Genomic DNA, 15767 nt, shown 5'->3' on the forward strand with positions numbered 1-15767 from the left:
CTGCTGCTAGCAGCTGTTTTCTGCACTGAGCAGTGTGTACAGTGCAGCACATGAGGCCAGACTAGCATTATCTAGACTGACTGGCAGCCACTTTCCAGGGTCTCAGGTAGAAGCCTTTCAGATCTCCTACGGCCTGATGATTTTAACTGGAGGTGCCAAGCATTGAATTTAGGCTCTTTTGAGTTCAAAACAGATGTTCTGGCACTGATTGACTCAGCCCCTGGCAATGTTGGTGCAGATAGTGCCCTCTAGTGGCAGGGATCTCCCAGGGGTTCTGGGAACAGCACTGTATAAGAAGATGCCTGATTATTAGGATTATAAGTAGGTTTGCCAGGTCCCCTTACCCTCCCAGCAGGATTGGGGGGGGGGGGACCTGGCACTTTCCTCTTGGAGGTCCTTGTGTTCATAAATCATGTGCACTCCCAGCACGGGATGATGACATCACTTCCGGAACTGCCGTCATTGTGCAGGCTCTGGGAGTGCTCCCAGGCTTGCCAGGCTGATTTGAGCCCCAGACCAGATCAGCCCAGCAAAAAGCCCAGGAGCACTCCCAGAGCCTGCACAATGACATCATTCCTGGAGTGACGTTGTTGTACTGCACGAGGAGTGTGCCCCAGGAGGTTTGTCCCATGCCTTTTCCTCTGCCAGTCAGGTGAGTGGTGGTGGGGGAAGAAGACTGGGAGCAGGGGATCCCCTGCCCCATGGGGGGGGGGACCAGCAACTCTAGTTGTAAGTTCCTCTTGGCAACTGCCGGGAGGTTAATGGCCTTACACCTAGGGGTGCCATTCCCCCACCCAGGGCAGGGGATCCCCTGCTACCACCCTCCCCCTGCCCCCACTTACTTGACCAGTGGGGGGAATGCTTCCTGGGGCACCCCATAGGCAGTGCACCACACTCCCACACCCACAGCAGCCCAAATCGGGCCCAATTATGCCCACAGCAGGTCCAATTCAGGCCATATCACACCCTGCAGCGGGCCAATTTGGCCCCTTGGTGCATATGGGTGTGCTCCCAGGTCGCCCTTTGACCCATGCAATGATGTCTCTTCCCAGAAGTGACATCATCATGCAAGCCCAGCATCGCTCTCACGCCCACAGCAGTCCAATTCAAGCCAAAATGTGCCTGCAACAGGCTCAATTCAGGCCGAATAATGCCCCACAGTGGGCCAATTCAGCCCCCTGGTGACTGCAGGCATGCTCCCAGAAGTGACATCATCACACAAGCCCCGGAGCACACACACATAAAAGAAAACCAGGGACGCAGCAAGATAGGTGTCAGGCGTCTTATCTAGCTTGGGGAGCAGGGGACCTTGCAACCCTATTTACACCCCACACAATGACTCTCTTCCAGTTACACTGGAAGTGATATCATCAAACCATGGACAACTGAGTCCCCAAACTCTGTATAACCAGAAGTGACGTTATCACACAGCTTGTGTGCAGAGCCATTTGCCTGGGCTGCCTGCCAAAGGCGGGTGATCTCTGAGTGGCGTGGCCTACCTCCTCCCACTCATCCTTGAACAAGCTATGGATATTTGCAGGATAAAAGCTCTTAGGGCCTAGGGTTGCCAGCCTCCAAGTAGTGGCTGGAGATCTCCTGGAATTGCAACTGGTCTCCAGGCCACAGAGATCAGTTCACCAGGAGAAAATGGCTACTTTGGGGTGTGGACTCGATGGAATTATGCCATGCCAAAGTCCTTTCTCTCCCCAAACCCCACTTTCTCCAGGTTTCTCCAGGTTTCACTCCCCAGATCTCCAGGAATTTCCCAACTTGGAGCTGGCAGCCCTACCAGTGCCCAAGCTAGTGCTATGTCTGCAGAAGCAACACTGCAAGTAATTCAGCAAAAGTGAAACAAACTACCTCAGCTTCCTGCCACGCCGTATTAACCCATGGCCGGTCCTCTAGGCTTTCAGGTATTTCAGACCCACTCCAGCACTTCAATCTTTCACCCCACTACAGCTGACCCTGACATGGTTGGTTCATAGCCCTATATCCATTTTGAAGGTCTCCTGAAGAATTCTATTCACAATTTTTAAAATATTTTTATTGTGTGAGTAGAACTCTTCAGGAAAGCATATTTTGCGAGTATAATTGTTCAATACTGTAATGTTTTGAAGTGAATATTTTTTTTATTATTTATTAAAAATATATAATTTATGGATAATATAAGAGACAATTTCACTTCAATAAGGGAGCAGTTTATCTTATTAATAGAGGTTATATAAGAGAATCAATTCATTGTAATTTATGTGGGGGTGTGCCTCATCAAAAAAAAATTGATGGGCCCCTAGTTCCTGTGGGCCCCCTAGGCTTCAGCCTAGTCAGTCTTACGAATAATATGGCCCTGGCTCCCTGCACAGGGAAGGCATGCTCCCACTGCAAGCAAGTGCCCCAGCAAGCACAAATAAGATTTGCAATAAATGTGGAATGGCACACAACCCAAGGCAGTGTCCAGCCTTTGGAACAATTTTTATTAATGCACCAGGAAAAATCATTTTCCAAAAGTATGCAGGTTGAAAGGAAATAGTGCAAAGCTAGAATAGCGCATGAGCATGGTTTGTTCACTGTTCTGAGTAGGCACTAATCTGTCCTGCAGAGTGGTATATAAATGAACTTTTGTTGTTGTGGATGTTGTTGTTGTTAGGCTTTATGTCCAGCAGAGGGTCACTGATCATTCTAATCAAAAAGAGTCCAGTAGCACCTTTAAGACTAACCAACTTTATTGTAGCATAAGCTTTCGAGAATCACAGTTCTCTTCGTCAGATGCATGACGAAGAGAACTGTGATTCAGATGCATCTGACGAAGAGAACTGTGATTCTCGAAAGCTTATGCTACAATAAAGTTGGTTAGTCTTAAAGGTGCTACTGGACTCTTTTTGATTTTGCTACTACAGACTAACACGGCTAACTCCTCTGCATCTCTGATCATTCTAAGGTAGGGTTGCCAGTTCCCCCTGGTGTGATAGCGGGGAGTGGGCCGTTGTGGGAAGGGACTCACCTTGCATGCACGCGCAGTGCATCACCAGGCTTATTTGGTAAAAATCGCCCCCTAATCCAGAGTGTGCAAAAGTGCTCTGAAGCATGTGGAAGTGTGCTGCGGGGTTGCTAGGTCCATTCCCACACCTCTGTCCCCCCCCCAACAGCCAGGTGAGAGGTGGCGGGGGTGGGGGGTAGGAGCAGGGGATCCCCCAACCCCTCTGGAGGGGGCTGGTAGCCTATTCTAATGCATTGTACAGCACAGTTGCAATAGGACACCTATCACTTTCTTTTAAATTGGACAGTGGAACAGAAGCAAACACTGCCCCAACTTTTGTAGCCGAAACCCTGAAGGTTCAAGTGTGCAGTATTCAGACACGTGTTATTGTGAAGGACTGCATGTTCTAAAAAGCCTGGAAGTGCTGTACACACACAGCTACAGAACTATTAAGAGTTAATTCCTCACAGAATCAGACAGCTTTGATTGACAGACTACTCCAAGGGATATGATTGAGTAGCATAAACTGGAAAGAGGAGGGTCTGTTTCTCAGTCCTAGCAGAGAGAGAAATCCAGTGTGGAGAGTTGGGAGACAGAGTCCTACCAGAGAGCAGTTTTAACACCAGCAGGAGAACTGGGGAAAGTTGGCAAGGAAGTTTGGTAAGTAGGTGCAGTCTCCCAAATGGGCCAAAGAAAGGGGATAGATCTTCTAAGAAGAGGAGATTTTTCCCTACCCAATCAAACAGGGAGTAAAGAGATCTGTGGTCAGGTGGTTGGAAACTGCCCATGGAGACCTTCAGTTAATGATGGAAGGAAAGCACTGGTATGTGAAGAGAAGGGGACTGGGGTACTAGAAAGTGGGTACTGGCATTCCTAACTCCAAAAGAGAAAGTGAATACTAAAAGAAAGTATACTAGAGAGCTTGGGGAAAAACAAGGGAACCAAAGCCTCAAAACAGAAGCCTTTAAATATCTGTGAAGAGCATAAGAACTGAAGTCTGTTCATGTTCTATATATGTTGAATTATCTCAGAAATTTTCAACTCCCAATTTCACCTGACCTTTCCCCTCTAAAGTAAATAAACTAGTTAATTATTTTTGGAATTTTAAAAACGCTTCTGATGCTATTTCTGGTGTTTAAGGACAAGGGAACATCATAGTTATGATGGTTATTTTTGGAGATGCCTGCAAGTAACCAAAAGGGCACTTTGTGCAGCAGGCCCTTAAGAAGTCAAATTGGCCTTCTATAGAATTGAAAATTATGATCCTCCATTACTTGGAAGAAATGCATGCATTACTCTAGATTTGCTTCAGCAAATTCATATGGTGCCTCACATAGAAGCTGCCCAGAGAGAAACAGTTTTCAAAAACTACATAGATGTTTTTGAATGATTGCATCAATTTCCTGCCCCTCGCCATATTTATTTGAACACATCAATACCCCAATTGTCCATATGTGTAGGAAGATCTACTGTTCTGCAAATATTAAAGGCCATATAATTTGATAAATGGGTGTTCAGGACATCATTACAAAAGTGATGATCACAAAGGTGATAACCCACTTCTTGGGTTAGAAGCCTAGTGATCACACACACCCCCAAAAAACCCAGATCACTATGAATTTGCCTCAATCCGTGTGATCTTAATAAAGCAATGATGAGGCAACATTTCTCTATCCCCACTGCTGAGGATGTTGGGAAAAGTTTGACAAGGAAGAAGTTGTTTACCATCCTCAATTTAAAAGATGGCTATGAGCAGGCAAAACTGGATGAAGGATCAGTAGAAGTGAGTACCTTTAACATCCCATGGGGCAGATATAATTTTAACAGACATCCTCTTGGTATCTGATTAGTGAGTGAAGTATTTCAACAACAGAATCACCACAAGTCCTTTGGTGACATTGTGGGTGTCCACATCATTGCAGGTGACGTGATCATCACAGCAGTGACCCAGGAAGAACGTCTTCCATCTTGAAATGTGTTCCTGACAGAACACAACAAAAGGATGTGAAATTGAATAAGGACAAGATCCAGTTCTTAGTGGAAAGTGTTAAGTATGTGAGTCATGGTATTTTTTTTACCAAATATGGTGTTCGGCCTAATGAAGATAAAGTAGAAGATATCAAATGCCCCACCCAAAGAAAAGAAAGGCCTTCAGAGACTGCTGTGGACTATAAAATATAATAACAGTGGACTTGGATAGAGAGATGTAGAGCCGGATATCATCCACATATCGATGACATTAAATTCTACAGCTACAAATAATAACATTCAATTTATATACCACCCTTCAGGATGACTTAACACCCACTCAGAGCAGTTTACAAAGTATGTTATTATTATCCCCACAATAATCATCCTGTGAGGTGGGTGGGGCTCAGAGAGCTCCTAGAAGCTCTGACTCTCCCAAGGTCACCCAGCTGGCTTCAAGTGGAGGAGTGGGGAAGCAAACCCGGTTCTCCAGATTAGAGTCCCACGCTCTTAACCACTACACCAATGTACACACATTCCAAATCAGTTCTGACTGCACCCCTGCATGCCCTGTTATAAAATGACACTTTCTGGCAATGGGGACATGAGCAGCAGCCAACAGAGTGACAGCAGAATTGGAGTAATATGCAGGTTCCGTCTAGCTCTTAATAATAATCAAGTCAGGGCATTCTGCACCAACTGAAGTCTCCAAGTTGAGTTTGAAGAGAGACCAATATAGAGTGCATTACAGTTATGCTACAATGCCATGGATCCAGGTGACCAGACATTTCAAGAGAGGGGGCCGTCTTCCAAGCTAGACTGCGTTTGCGGAAGGCAACTGAATTAACTTGCTTTTCCAGCAGCAGTACTGGGTCCAGTATAACCCCCAGGCTCTTATTGACTCTGCAAGGCTCACCTGAACCCCACTGAAAGTTAGGGGCACAGTGTCCTTCACTATCTCCGCCTTTCCAACCAACTAGCATCACTTCCACCATGACTGAGTTCAATTTAAATTTGTTCACATTTAGCCAACTGACCACAGCTGTCAGGCAGCGATTTAAAACCTCTACTGCATCACCAGTGGACTTGGATAGAGAGATGTAGAGCTGGATGTCATCCACATATCGATGACATTAAATTCTACAGCTACAATTAATAATAATAACATTCAATTTATATACCACCCTTCAGGATGACTTACCACCCACTCAGAGCGGTTTACAAAGTATGTTATTATTATCCCCACAACAATCACCCTGTGAGGTGGGTGGGGCTGAAAGAGCTGGAAGCCGACTGTCCCAAGGTCACCCAGCTGGCTTCAAGTGGAGGAGTGAGGATTCAAACCTGGTTCTCTAGATTAGAGTCCCACGCTCTTAACCACTACACCAAACTGGCTCTGTTCTAAAGGCTTTACATAAAGTTTGAATAACATGAGGCATAAGATTGTGCCCTGTGGAACCCCACACAATGACTCCTTCCCTGAAGATAGCTGGTCTCCAACAGCAACTTTTTGAGGAAGGATTTAAACAAGTCCAAGACACATCCTCTGAGATCTGCCTCCAAATGCCTCAATAGGATGGCACAATCTACAGTGTCAAAGGCTGCAGATAGGTGCAAGTAGAGCAACAAAGAAGCAAGGCCTTTGTCTATATTCAGGCAGAAGTCATCCACTAAAGCCACCAGAGCCATCTCCATCCCATAGCCTGGCCTGAAGCAAGACTGAAAAGAGTCCGGAGCACAACAGTAGTCCAAGAAATCCTGTAGTTGGTCTGCTACTGCTTTCTCAATCGCTTTGCCTAGGAAGGGCGGATTAGAAACTGGGGGATAATTGGCCACATCATTTTTCATCTACGGATGTTTTTAAATAGCAGGTGGATAACCACTTCTTTGAGTGGCTGGGAGAAAGAGCCTCGAGTTAGTGACTGATTTGTGATAGACATCAAGGGCTCATTTATGTGGCACTTTCATGGTTTTAGTAGATGGGCAAGGATCCAAGGCATGAGTAGTGGCCTTCACAGATGCCAGAATTCTGTCTGTATCCATCACTGTAACTGGTCAAAATGGTCCATAAGCGGACCAGTGTACTAAACCTTTCTTCTGATTTGCCTGAATTACAGCTGACCATTGGTGGGATTTTTGCCAGTTTTTAAAAATTATTGGTAGTGGGTAATATTTTAAAATAGGCAAACCCCCCACCAAAGATAAAAAGAGGAAGTGGCAAGCTCTAGGGAAAGAACGGGGGACAGGGAGCTCCCTGGCTGCTGCAAACAGCAAAACAAGGAAATGTCTCCTATGCAGATGTATACATGACAAGGAGCTGTAACAAACTCTATGAGTTTACCAATATATTCAATTATTTCCAGTTGTTTTCACACATTACATTTTAGCTGTATTATTTCAAAAATTCTAGATGCATACCTCGAAGGTAAATAACATGTGAACTCACCTGACAGACCCTCAGAAACAAGCAAGATGATATGGAGCTGCTGGCCAGTTCCAACAGACTGGAAAAACTAGCTGACTTCACTATACATTTCTGAGCCCAGGCAACAGAGAAGCAAAGAACATAAAGCAGGCATTCTTCTCCCTTCTGTGCTGATAGACCTGTGCAGGCCACAGATAGGTGGGAACAGGCCATGAACAACAGGCATTTGGGATTCCTCCGGGGGGGTTGCAAATAATTTGAGAGTGGGGTTATAATAGGCCCCTGGTATTTGTGTTGAGTGAGCTCAAATAAAGGCTGGCGTGGGAGGGAGCAAAGTGAGGCCGCTCTGTCCTTTTTGTAAAATACTAGAGCTGTAGCAGTCAGAACACTATTTGGGCTATTGTAGTAGCATGAATATATATAGTCAGGCTGTAAGCTAATGTTGTTCAGTATAACTAATATGTGGGTTCAGGGTTGCCAACTTTGGGTTGGGAAATTCCTAGAGATTTGGGGATGGAGCCTGGAGAGCGTACATAACACCAAAAGGTCTGTCCTCTAATTTTCCCCATGAGACCTATTTATGTTGTCTGGAGAGAATAATCTCCAGGCTGCACCTGGAGGTTGGCAATCCTATGTGGATCATTCCCTCAGTTCTGAACATGCTCTCTCTTACAACAGATTTCTGATACTATAGTAACACCAGTGAAAAAACACAATTTGTTTACAAGAACCCTTCTGCACAGCACGGGTTGGTGTTCCCTGGAGAAGCAGCAGGTCACATGGAACTGACTTCTCTTAACTTCCAGCAGCTAAAATCACATACAAATAGACTTAAAATGCATGAAAGACTTTCACAATGTTACTTTTCTATGGAAACTATTGCTGCGGTTACCACAGGATGCTATAAAATGGAAAATATATAAAAGAAGGTGTGTCTGTAAAATCACCCCAAGGAAAGGTGTGTTCTCATCATGACACATAGCACATTAAAAAAAGTTTGGACTGTTTGGCATTTTCACTCACCATGAAAGCTTCTACCTGAAGCACACTTGCCTGGAAGTAAGGTTTACTTATGAATATGCATGTATTGGCTCATGATATAAATATTACAGCTCTCAACCATATTTACTCAGAAGCAATCTCGCTAACTTCATTGAGTGAGCCATTGTGGTGTAGTGGTTAGGGTGCTGGACTAGGATATGGGAATCGCAGGCCAGGTTCAAGTCCCCACTCTGCCATGGCAACTTGCTGGGTGACACACTCTCAGCCTAGCCTACATCAGAGTGTGGATAAAATGGAGGAAAGGAGAACAGTATCAGCCACTTCAGATCCTCATTAGGGAGAAAGGCAGGCTATAAATGAATTAAAATAAAAAATAAATAAAATGAACGAGTAAGGTTGTTTCCACACAGCAACAGAGCTCTCATTGATGAGTCATCTGTAGTGGCAATGGAGAATCTACTTGGTGGTTTTCCTCACACTTTCCTTGCTTCAGCCCCACCACCTACTGCTATATTACCCCAACCCCATACACCACAGTCTGTTCTTCATCATATCTGCTTGGAATTAATTCCCACTGAACTTTTTGGCATTTTCTTCCCAGTAAATTACTTGGGTTGGATTGTGGTCCTCAAACTGGAGAGGGCCAATGTGTAAACAAAGTACAGCCCTTCTCCATGGCAAAATATGTATAGCATCTCCAAAATGCATCTACCCAGTTTTGTCATGAAAATTTTCAAAGAATGGTATTTCACACCACCCCCATACTCTAGAAACATAGAGCTGGAAGGTACCCCAAGGGTCATTTAGTCCAACCCCCCGCATAATGTAGGAAATTCACAGCTACCCACCACCCACTCCCTCAGTGACCGCTGCTTTATGCCCAGAGGAAGGCCGAAAACCTCCAGGACCCAGCTCATCTGGCTTTGAGGAAAATTCCTCCCTAACCCTAAAGTGGTGATTGGCATTACCCTGGCCATATAAGAAAGGGTCATGAGAGCCTAGCACTTCTTTTCTACTGCTACACCATCTACGCCAACTATTAACCTTCCCAATGTTTAAACCAAATTTGCCTTTCTGTAATTTAAATCTATTGCTCTTCCAGTCTTCAGTGGATCAAGGAAGCTGTTACTTCCTTCTTTTCCCTATTTTTTTTTAAATTAAAGCTGCAGTCCTACGTAACCTTACATGTAACTTCACTGAGATTTAGTTTCAAGAAGCAATTATTACCTGAAGTTTCATTTTGTACACTGATACAAATTAGGGATAGTTCTGATAATACAATTATATTGAGACAAGCATATTTAAAGGACACTATCCATCCAAATAAAACTTTTGATTTCCAGGAGAGAAATCTCTCGCTTAAGAGAGCCATCCTAAACAGATCTACTCAGAATCCTGATTAGGTCTATTCATTGGGGCTTACTTCCAGGATTCTTAAGACTATACAGTAATTCTTCTGTCAAAATCTGTGGAATTTTGAGTGGATTATGTCTGGTTTTAAAGAAAAATGTGAAAAATGTCATTGAGTTATTGCTTCTCACCATAAATCAGCTGTGACTTGATGGCACTTTCCACCAGAGAATATGCAGCTATGTAACAAGATGAGGTAATCAGCCCCTCCCCTCCCCTGTTGTTTTTGCAAACATGACAACAGCACAGACTAATTTATTGAGTTCAGGGGCACAGCTATCTGCAAAAATGTGTGACTGTCAATAAACAGCACCAAGTACAATTCCCAGGGCGAGCATGTTTGAAGATAAAAGATCGCTTAGTAGCCCTTTCATATCTTGTGTGGCTTACTTTGGGGTAAAACTTGAGGATCGGGCGTGCTTTCATGCCCAAGTTTCCCAAAACCAAAAGATAGGATAGCCCTCCTTTAAAGAAAGGGGGCGCTTCCCTTAATGTATAAAGTTTAGAGAGGGGGCTGCTGCTTCTGCTAAGAGCTCCCACCTTCCTCTTCTTCCCAGTTTTCCGCCACTTTCCTTTTCTGCGCTCGCGGTAAAAACGAAGCCGTCCTTTTTCATCTCCCCGGCGGGCTGCTTTGCATTGCCTCCGCCCACAGGTGGTGATGCGGTTTCTGCTTGGCACCGCCCCCTCCCCTTTACCCTCTCACTCGCTCTCTCTTCCATTGGAAGGGCTTAGCTCCCTTTAGTCAGCTTGCCCTTATTTAATTTGGAGTGTGATTTTGCTATTTTTAGCTTCTGGATCTCTTCCAGTAGGACTTGGAAGAGGGTTTTTTCTTCCTTTTTTTTAAAAAAAAAATTGCAAATGATTTTGACCCGGCTTCCTTCCTCTTGGAGCATTTTTACAAAATTTATATAAATAAGAGAGGGCCTGTCTGCTCGTGCGCTCTCTCTCCTTTTTTTTTCCCAGTGCGAACCTCTCTCTGCCTTTTTATTACAGATCTGCATTTGCAACCATCAGCAGCCAGAAGGGGGGTTTATTTTAATTTCATCACAACACACAAGGAAAAAAAGCACACACAGATTCGCGAGTAAAAGCAATTGTAAGTTTCGAGTTTCTTTTTTTTAAGTTTGGCGTTTATTTTGTTAGAATTTTACAAAATGTAGAAGTGCGTTTTGCAAAGTCATGTTTAAATTGTTAAAAAAAAAGAAGCTTCTCTCTGAGTTTGGAATTTGGGAGCGAGCAAAGCATGCGGAATAATACATCCTCTTAGCTTTCATTCTCATCGAGCATTGCAGGGGAAGAAGTGTGTGTGTGTGTGTGTTTAAAAGCCACGGGCAGAGTTGCTTGCTTGGAGGGTGGAAGGAAAGTGGCCTTGCAATTGTTAAAGGTGAGCCTGTCGGGCACTTCTCCTTTCACATGAATGCCGAGGCACTTGATCCTTCGAGGTGGCGGCGATGTGACGGGCGCAATTCTGCAGCAGGTCTAAGATCTGATGGCTAGGATTCCGCCTCCCCCCACCCCCACCCCGCTGAACCGTGGAGGGAGAGCAGTCTGTGGCGAGGGCTGGGGTTGCTGCGCCTGAAAGGTTGGGATCGGCTCCGGCTTCCCTCTTGCAAATCGCTGGTGGCCGATAAGCTCCGGTAACGCCGGTACTTGCGGCGGCGGCGGCTGTTTCAGGTTGCCCTGCCCCCCCCCCCTCACTTCTCCAGTCTCTGCAAACAAATGCGCGCCGGAGCTGTTTCAGTTTCAAATCGCGCGACACTGCTTTCCTCCACTTATTCATTTTTTGTGCAATATATGTCTTCCAATAGATATGGAGATCTGGATTTTTTTTCGCCGCAAATGGCAGGTAATGTATTGGGCTTACTAGAAACACCCCCTTCCGCTCTTTTAAAGGGGAAGATCTCAGATCATGGATTTCCCTTTAAAGAACATCGGTGTATTTCGCAGCTAGAATTTTGCGGATGTCTAAAAATTGGTAGGTTTCTAAAATACCTCATCGGCTTTATGGATTAGCTTTTCCCGAGGTCTTGGGAAAAACAATTTCAGGTTTGGGGCGGGGGTTACTTTTGACTATGAAATGTTTGTGTGAATGCAGCTTGGTGGAAAGTCGCACCCGTATCACTTTTTCATTACAAGCTCTTGTTAAATCTTCTGGGGGGTGTGGATTGGTAAATGCAGATGGATAGTTCACTTCGGAAATATTGGGGAGCTGAAATAAAAAATGAAGGCTGGTGCTCAAGTTGTAGCCCAGGTGGGGTGGGGCTGCAGTGGTGAGAAACCCTTCACCTTGTTAACTAGCAAGGAGGGAATTTTGTGGGCAAACTTCCCTCAGGTATATTCCCTTTGGTTTGGTTTTAAGCATTCCTGATTTCAGTGGTTTAAGCAAATCTGAGAAGAAAGATTTCTCCAAGCTGTACCCCCCACTGTTCTCCCAAAAGCTTACAGCAAACTTTAAAGGAATTCTTTATTGGCTGTTTCCTCTTGAGGGGGGACCACACTTCACCCGTGAAATCAAGGCCTCCTAGGGTTGAATTTATATCCCCTGCAGGACAGAGTGCTTGAAAGATCTTGAGTTATTGTCCTTCCTGTGTGGCTTCTCCCCTGTTCCCCTTTATCACTGCCTTTTATTATCCTGGCTTTGAGGGGCTGGTTGCTTTAATAGTGCGTCTTCTGAAGCCTCAAAGGATCCTCTTGGAATGGACCCATTAATGGATCTCTTGTGCCACAGCTGGTCATGTTCTCCTCAATCAAACAGGCTCTTTAAGTTTCTGACTTCATTTTGTGTGCATTTCTTCCCTCCTTCCCCCCCCCCCCCATGTTGTAAGACATTGATACATCTCCTGGGAGGTGACCGTTTGGAAAGAGGCCAGCCATCTTGGGTTTGAAGAGAGCTAGGCTTAAGCAACCTTGTGTCTTCAAACTTTTTACTTTGTTTTTAATCAGATAGAAGAATAGGAGTTATGGCGAAAGTAAACTGTTAGCACATCCAAAGGGCGTGGGAACCCAGGAGAGGAGTTGGTAGTTTCTTAGGTTGAAAGAACAACACAGGACTACTGTTTTTCAGGGTGACGGCTTGTGGTTTCTGGCATTTAACTTCACTTGGAGCACTGAGATGGCTCTTTTACTTCCTGGGATGGTGACATCCATGCACAAGACGATGATATGACCTGGCAGTAATGTTTTGGTGCTTTGAAAGGAGCAACACAGCTGATCAAACCAGTGGCAAATATACATCGAAGAAGCATCATTTTAACCACAGATTCCAAATGTTGGCACTTTCTGGATAACTATCTGTGTTGGGGCTAGGTCAGTCCATATGGCTTGAAAGTGAATTCCAGGTGATCCAAAATAAAATTACTCTAGTGGGGCGCTCTTAGTAAAATGTTTTAAAATTGCTGTTGCATGGCACAATCATAAGAACTGAAATCTATTAGGTGGGCTTGTATACATGCGCACAAGTAAGTATGAGAGCAGAACCACAAGTGACAAAAGGCACAGATTAGACACTAGTAAGCTTCCCTCAAGTTTTGATGGGAAATGTAGGCATCCTGGTCTCGCAGCTTCGCTCTCTGACTGCTGTGCAATGGACTTTTCAACTGTCACTTGTCCAACATTCCGCCAAGCTGCCTACATTTCCCATCAAAACTTGAGGGAAACAGACAAGTGTCCAATCTGTGCCTTTTGTCACTTGTGGTTCTGCTCTGAGTCAACCACTTGATCTTACACACCTAATACATTCCATTATGTGCTCAGTGCTGTAATAAGAACATGAATTCTTTATGTCCTAGAGGACTACATATATGACTATCAAACTACGAAAGCTCTGCTTCTTGACTTAAATAAATGCCTGGTTTCATAACTGGTTTGTTAGAAGAGGATCAGGTGTTTCCTAGGACACCATGAGCACACTTTACAACTTGGCTGGATAACTAAGATCCGAGCATGTTGCATTAGAAACTTGAATTTCAATACCTAATGCACCTTAAATGACCAATTATATTCCTGTATAACTTTGTGGATGAGAGTCCACTTCTTCACTAGAACACGTGAAAGTATGCTGGAATGAAATTATGTTGGCTGCAAGACACTGGGCTATTTTTACTACCTGTCTAGAAGCCTTACTGCAGTATTCTTTACCAGTTTATTTGTAACTGGTAGTATCAATGAATAATGGAATTCTGGGTACTTGACTCATGGATTCTAAGAAAACTGAAGCAGTTTGATCTGCTGTTTGATCTGAACTGGTGCTGTTCGCATCTGTTGTACATGTTGCTTGACCAGTTTACTGTGGACAAAGGTATAGTCTAAGACAGCAGAACTCAAGGCCAATAACAAGTAGTTATAGTATCCATGTGGGCTTTCATTGCTAGCAAGGTCTTCAGCCCATGAGCTCTGTAGATTCTCTGCAAAGAAATCTAAAGGACACTACAGCAGTAAAGAAGTCCAAGGACACAGCTCTATTGTATCTACAACTTTTGATGGCCCTCCAAATTATGTTCGTCTAAGCTTTTGCTAAAAATCTCAATTTCCTTTAATTTTGAGGTGTAGCCCTGTAAGTTTGTTGCAGTAAATAAAGAAAAAATAGGAGTCTAGTGGCTCCTTAAAGGCTAACAGCATTTTATTTTGACAGAAATCTTCAGTGACTAGAACCTCTTCTTCAGATGCGATGACTGGCTCATCACTAGGCAGAACTTTTATGTAAGAGGTATGAAAGAAAACAGCCATTTAAGGTCAGAAATGGAGAGAAAATAGTAAAAATCTCATTAATTTATTTAGTTCCTTTATACCCCTCATTTCTTCCTGATGGTGATTCAAAATGGCTTGTCTCTTTCTCCTCTCCTATTTTTATCTTCTTCTCAACAGCTTTGTCAGGTAGACTTGGCTGAGTATGTGTGACTGGCCCAAGGTCACACAGAATGTTTCTATGATAAAATGGTGATTCAGACCTGTTTGAGAAATTTTGCTAGTTACCAACTGAAGTGGGTGGGGAGTCCCAGATTTTGCTAAAACCATTAACTCCTGTTGTGCAGAAAAATCCCAAGTCATTGTGTCTGAGGAGAGGGATGTGCTAATCCCCTCTTATTCAGCACTTTCACCTTGGATTCTCCATTGGGCAGGAAAATGTTGACTTTGAAGTTGGTAACAGAATATCCTGAAAGACTGAAATATTCTTACTGGTTTCTAATACTGGGTGCACGCACGTGTTTGTGTGTGCGCGTGCGCGTGCGCGTGATGTCATCTAGTACCCACTAATGTGTCTTTTTGGATGTCTATGGTATCCGCAAAACTCTCCTCTAGCACCATATTTCAAATGAATCAATTTTCTTCCTGTCAGCTTTCTTCACTGTCCAACTTTCACATCCATACTTAGCAATGGGGAGTACCATAGTTTGGATTATCTTGATTTTAGTTCCCAGAGAGACATCTTTATCTTTAAGGAACTTATCTAGCTTCTTCACAGCTGTTTTTCCAAGTCTCAATCTTCTGATTTCCTCATTGCAGTCTCACTTTTGGTTGATGGTTGAGCCAAGGAATGGAAAATCTTGAACAATTTCCTCATTGTCAACTTTAAAACAGTGTAATTCCTCAGTATTCATTACTTTTGTCTTCTTGATGTTCAGCGGTGATACTGATTTGGCGTTTCTCCTTTAACCTTCATCAGTAGTTGTTTCAAGTGTTCACTATTTTCTGCATTTCTCAAATTGTTAATGTCCCTTCCACCAATTTTCATCCCACCTTCTTCTAGATCTAATCCAGCTTTCCTTATACTCTGCATAGAGGTTGAACAGGTAGAGAGATAATATGCTTCCTTGTCTGACACCCTTGCCAATTGGAAACCATCCTGTTTCCTCATATTTTGTCCTAACAGTAGCCTCTTGTCCAAGAACTGCAGTTCTTGGTGTCCCTTTATTCTTTATAGAGAAGTATATCATGTATCATGTAGAGAGCAGAAGGGCCTTGTTGATGCCTAATGGCATACATCAAATT

At 44.0% G+C, this 15767-nt stretch overlaps 1 protein-coding gene across 5 annotated transcripts in view; it reads left to right on the forward strand.

The window, feature by feature from the left end:
* Nucleotides 1-15767, forward strand: part of HMGA1 (high mobility group AT-hook 1) — a 58578-nt gene that overhangs the window by 13716 nt on the left and 29095 nt on the right. For 2 of the 5 annotated variants that reach the window (XM_054979074.1, XM_054979075.1), the window contains exon 1: nt 11547-11625. The exons of 1 other annotated variant lie outside the window; for it this stretch is intronic. In XM_054979074.1, the coding sequence (XP_054835049.1) occupies nt 11574-11625 (52 nt within the window). In that variant the 5' untranslated portion in view covers nt 11547-11573. Of the gene's footprint in view, nt 1-11101; nt 11164-11546; nt 11626-11686; nt 11755-15767 lie in introns of those variants that run through there. 2 more of the 5 variants (XM_054979077.1, XM_054979076.1) reach the window with 2 other exon arrangements.

Source organism: Eublepharis macularius, chromosome 5 (assembly GCF_028583425.1).
Source record: "Eublepharis macularius isolate TG4126 chromosome 5, MPM_Emac_v1.0, whole genome shotgun sequence".
NCBI lineage: Eukaryota > Metazoa > Chordata > Lepidosauria > Squamata > Eublepharidae > Eublepharis > Eublepharis macularius.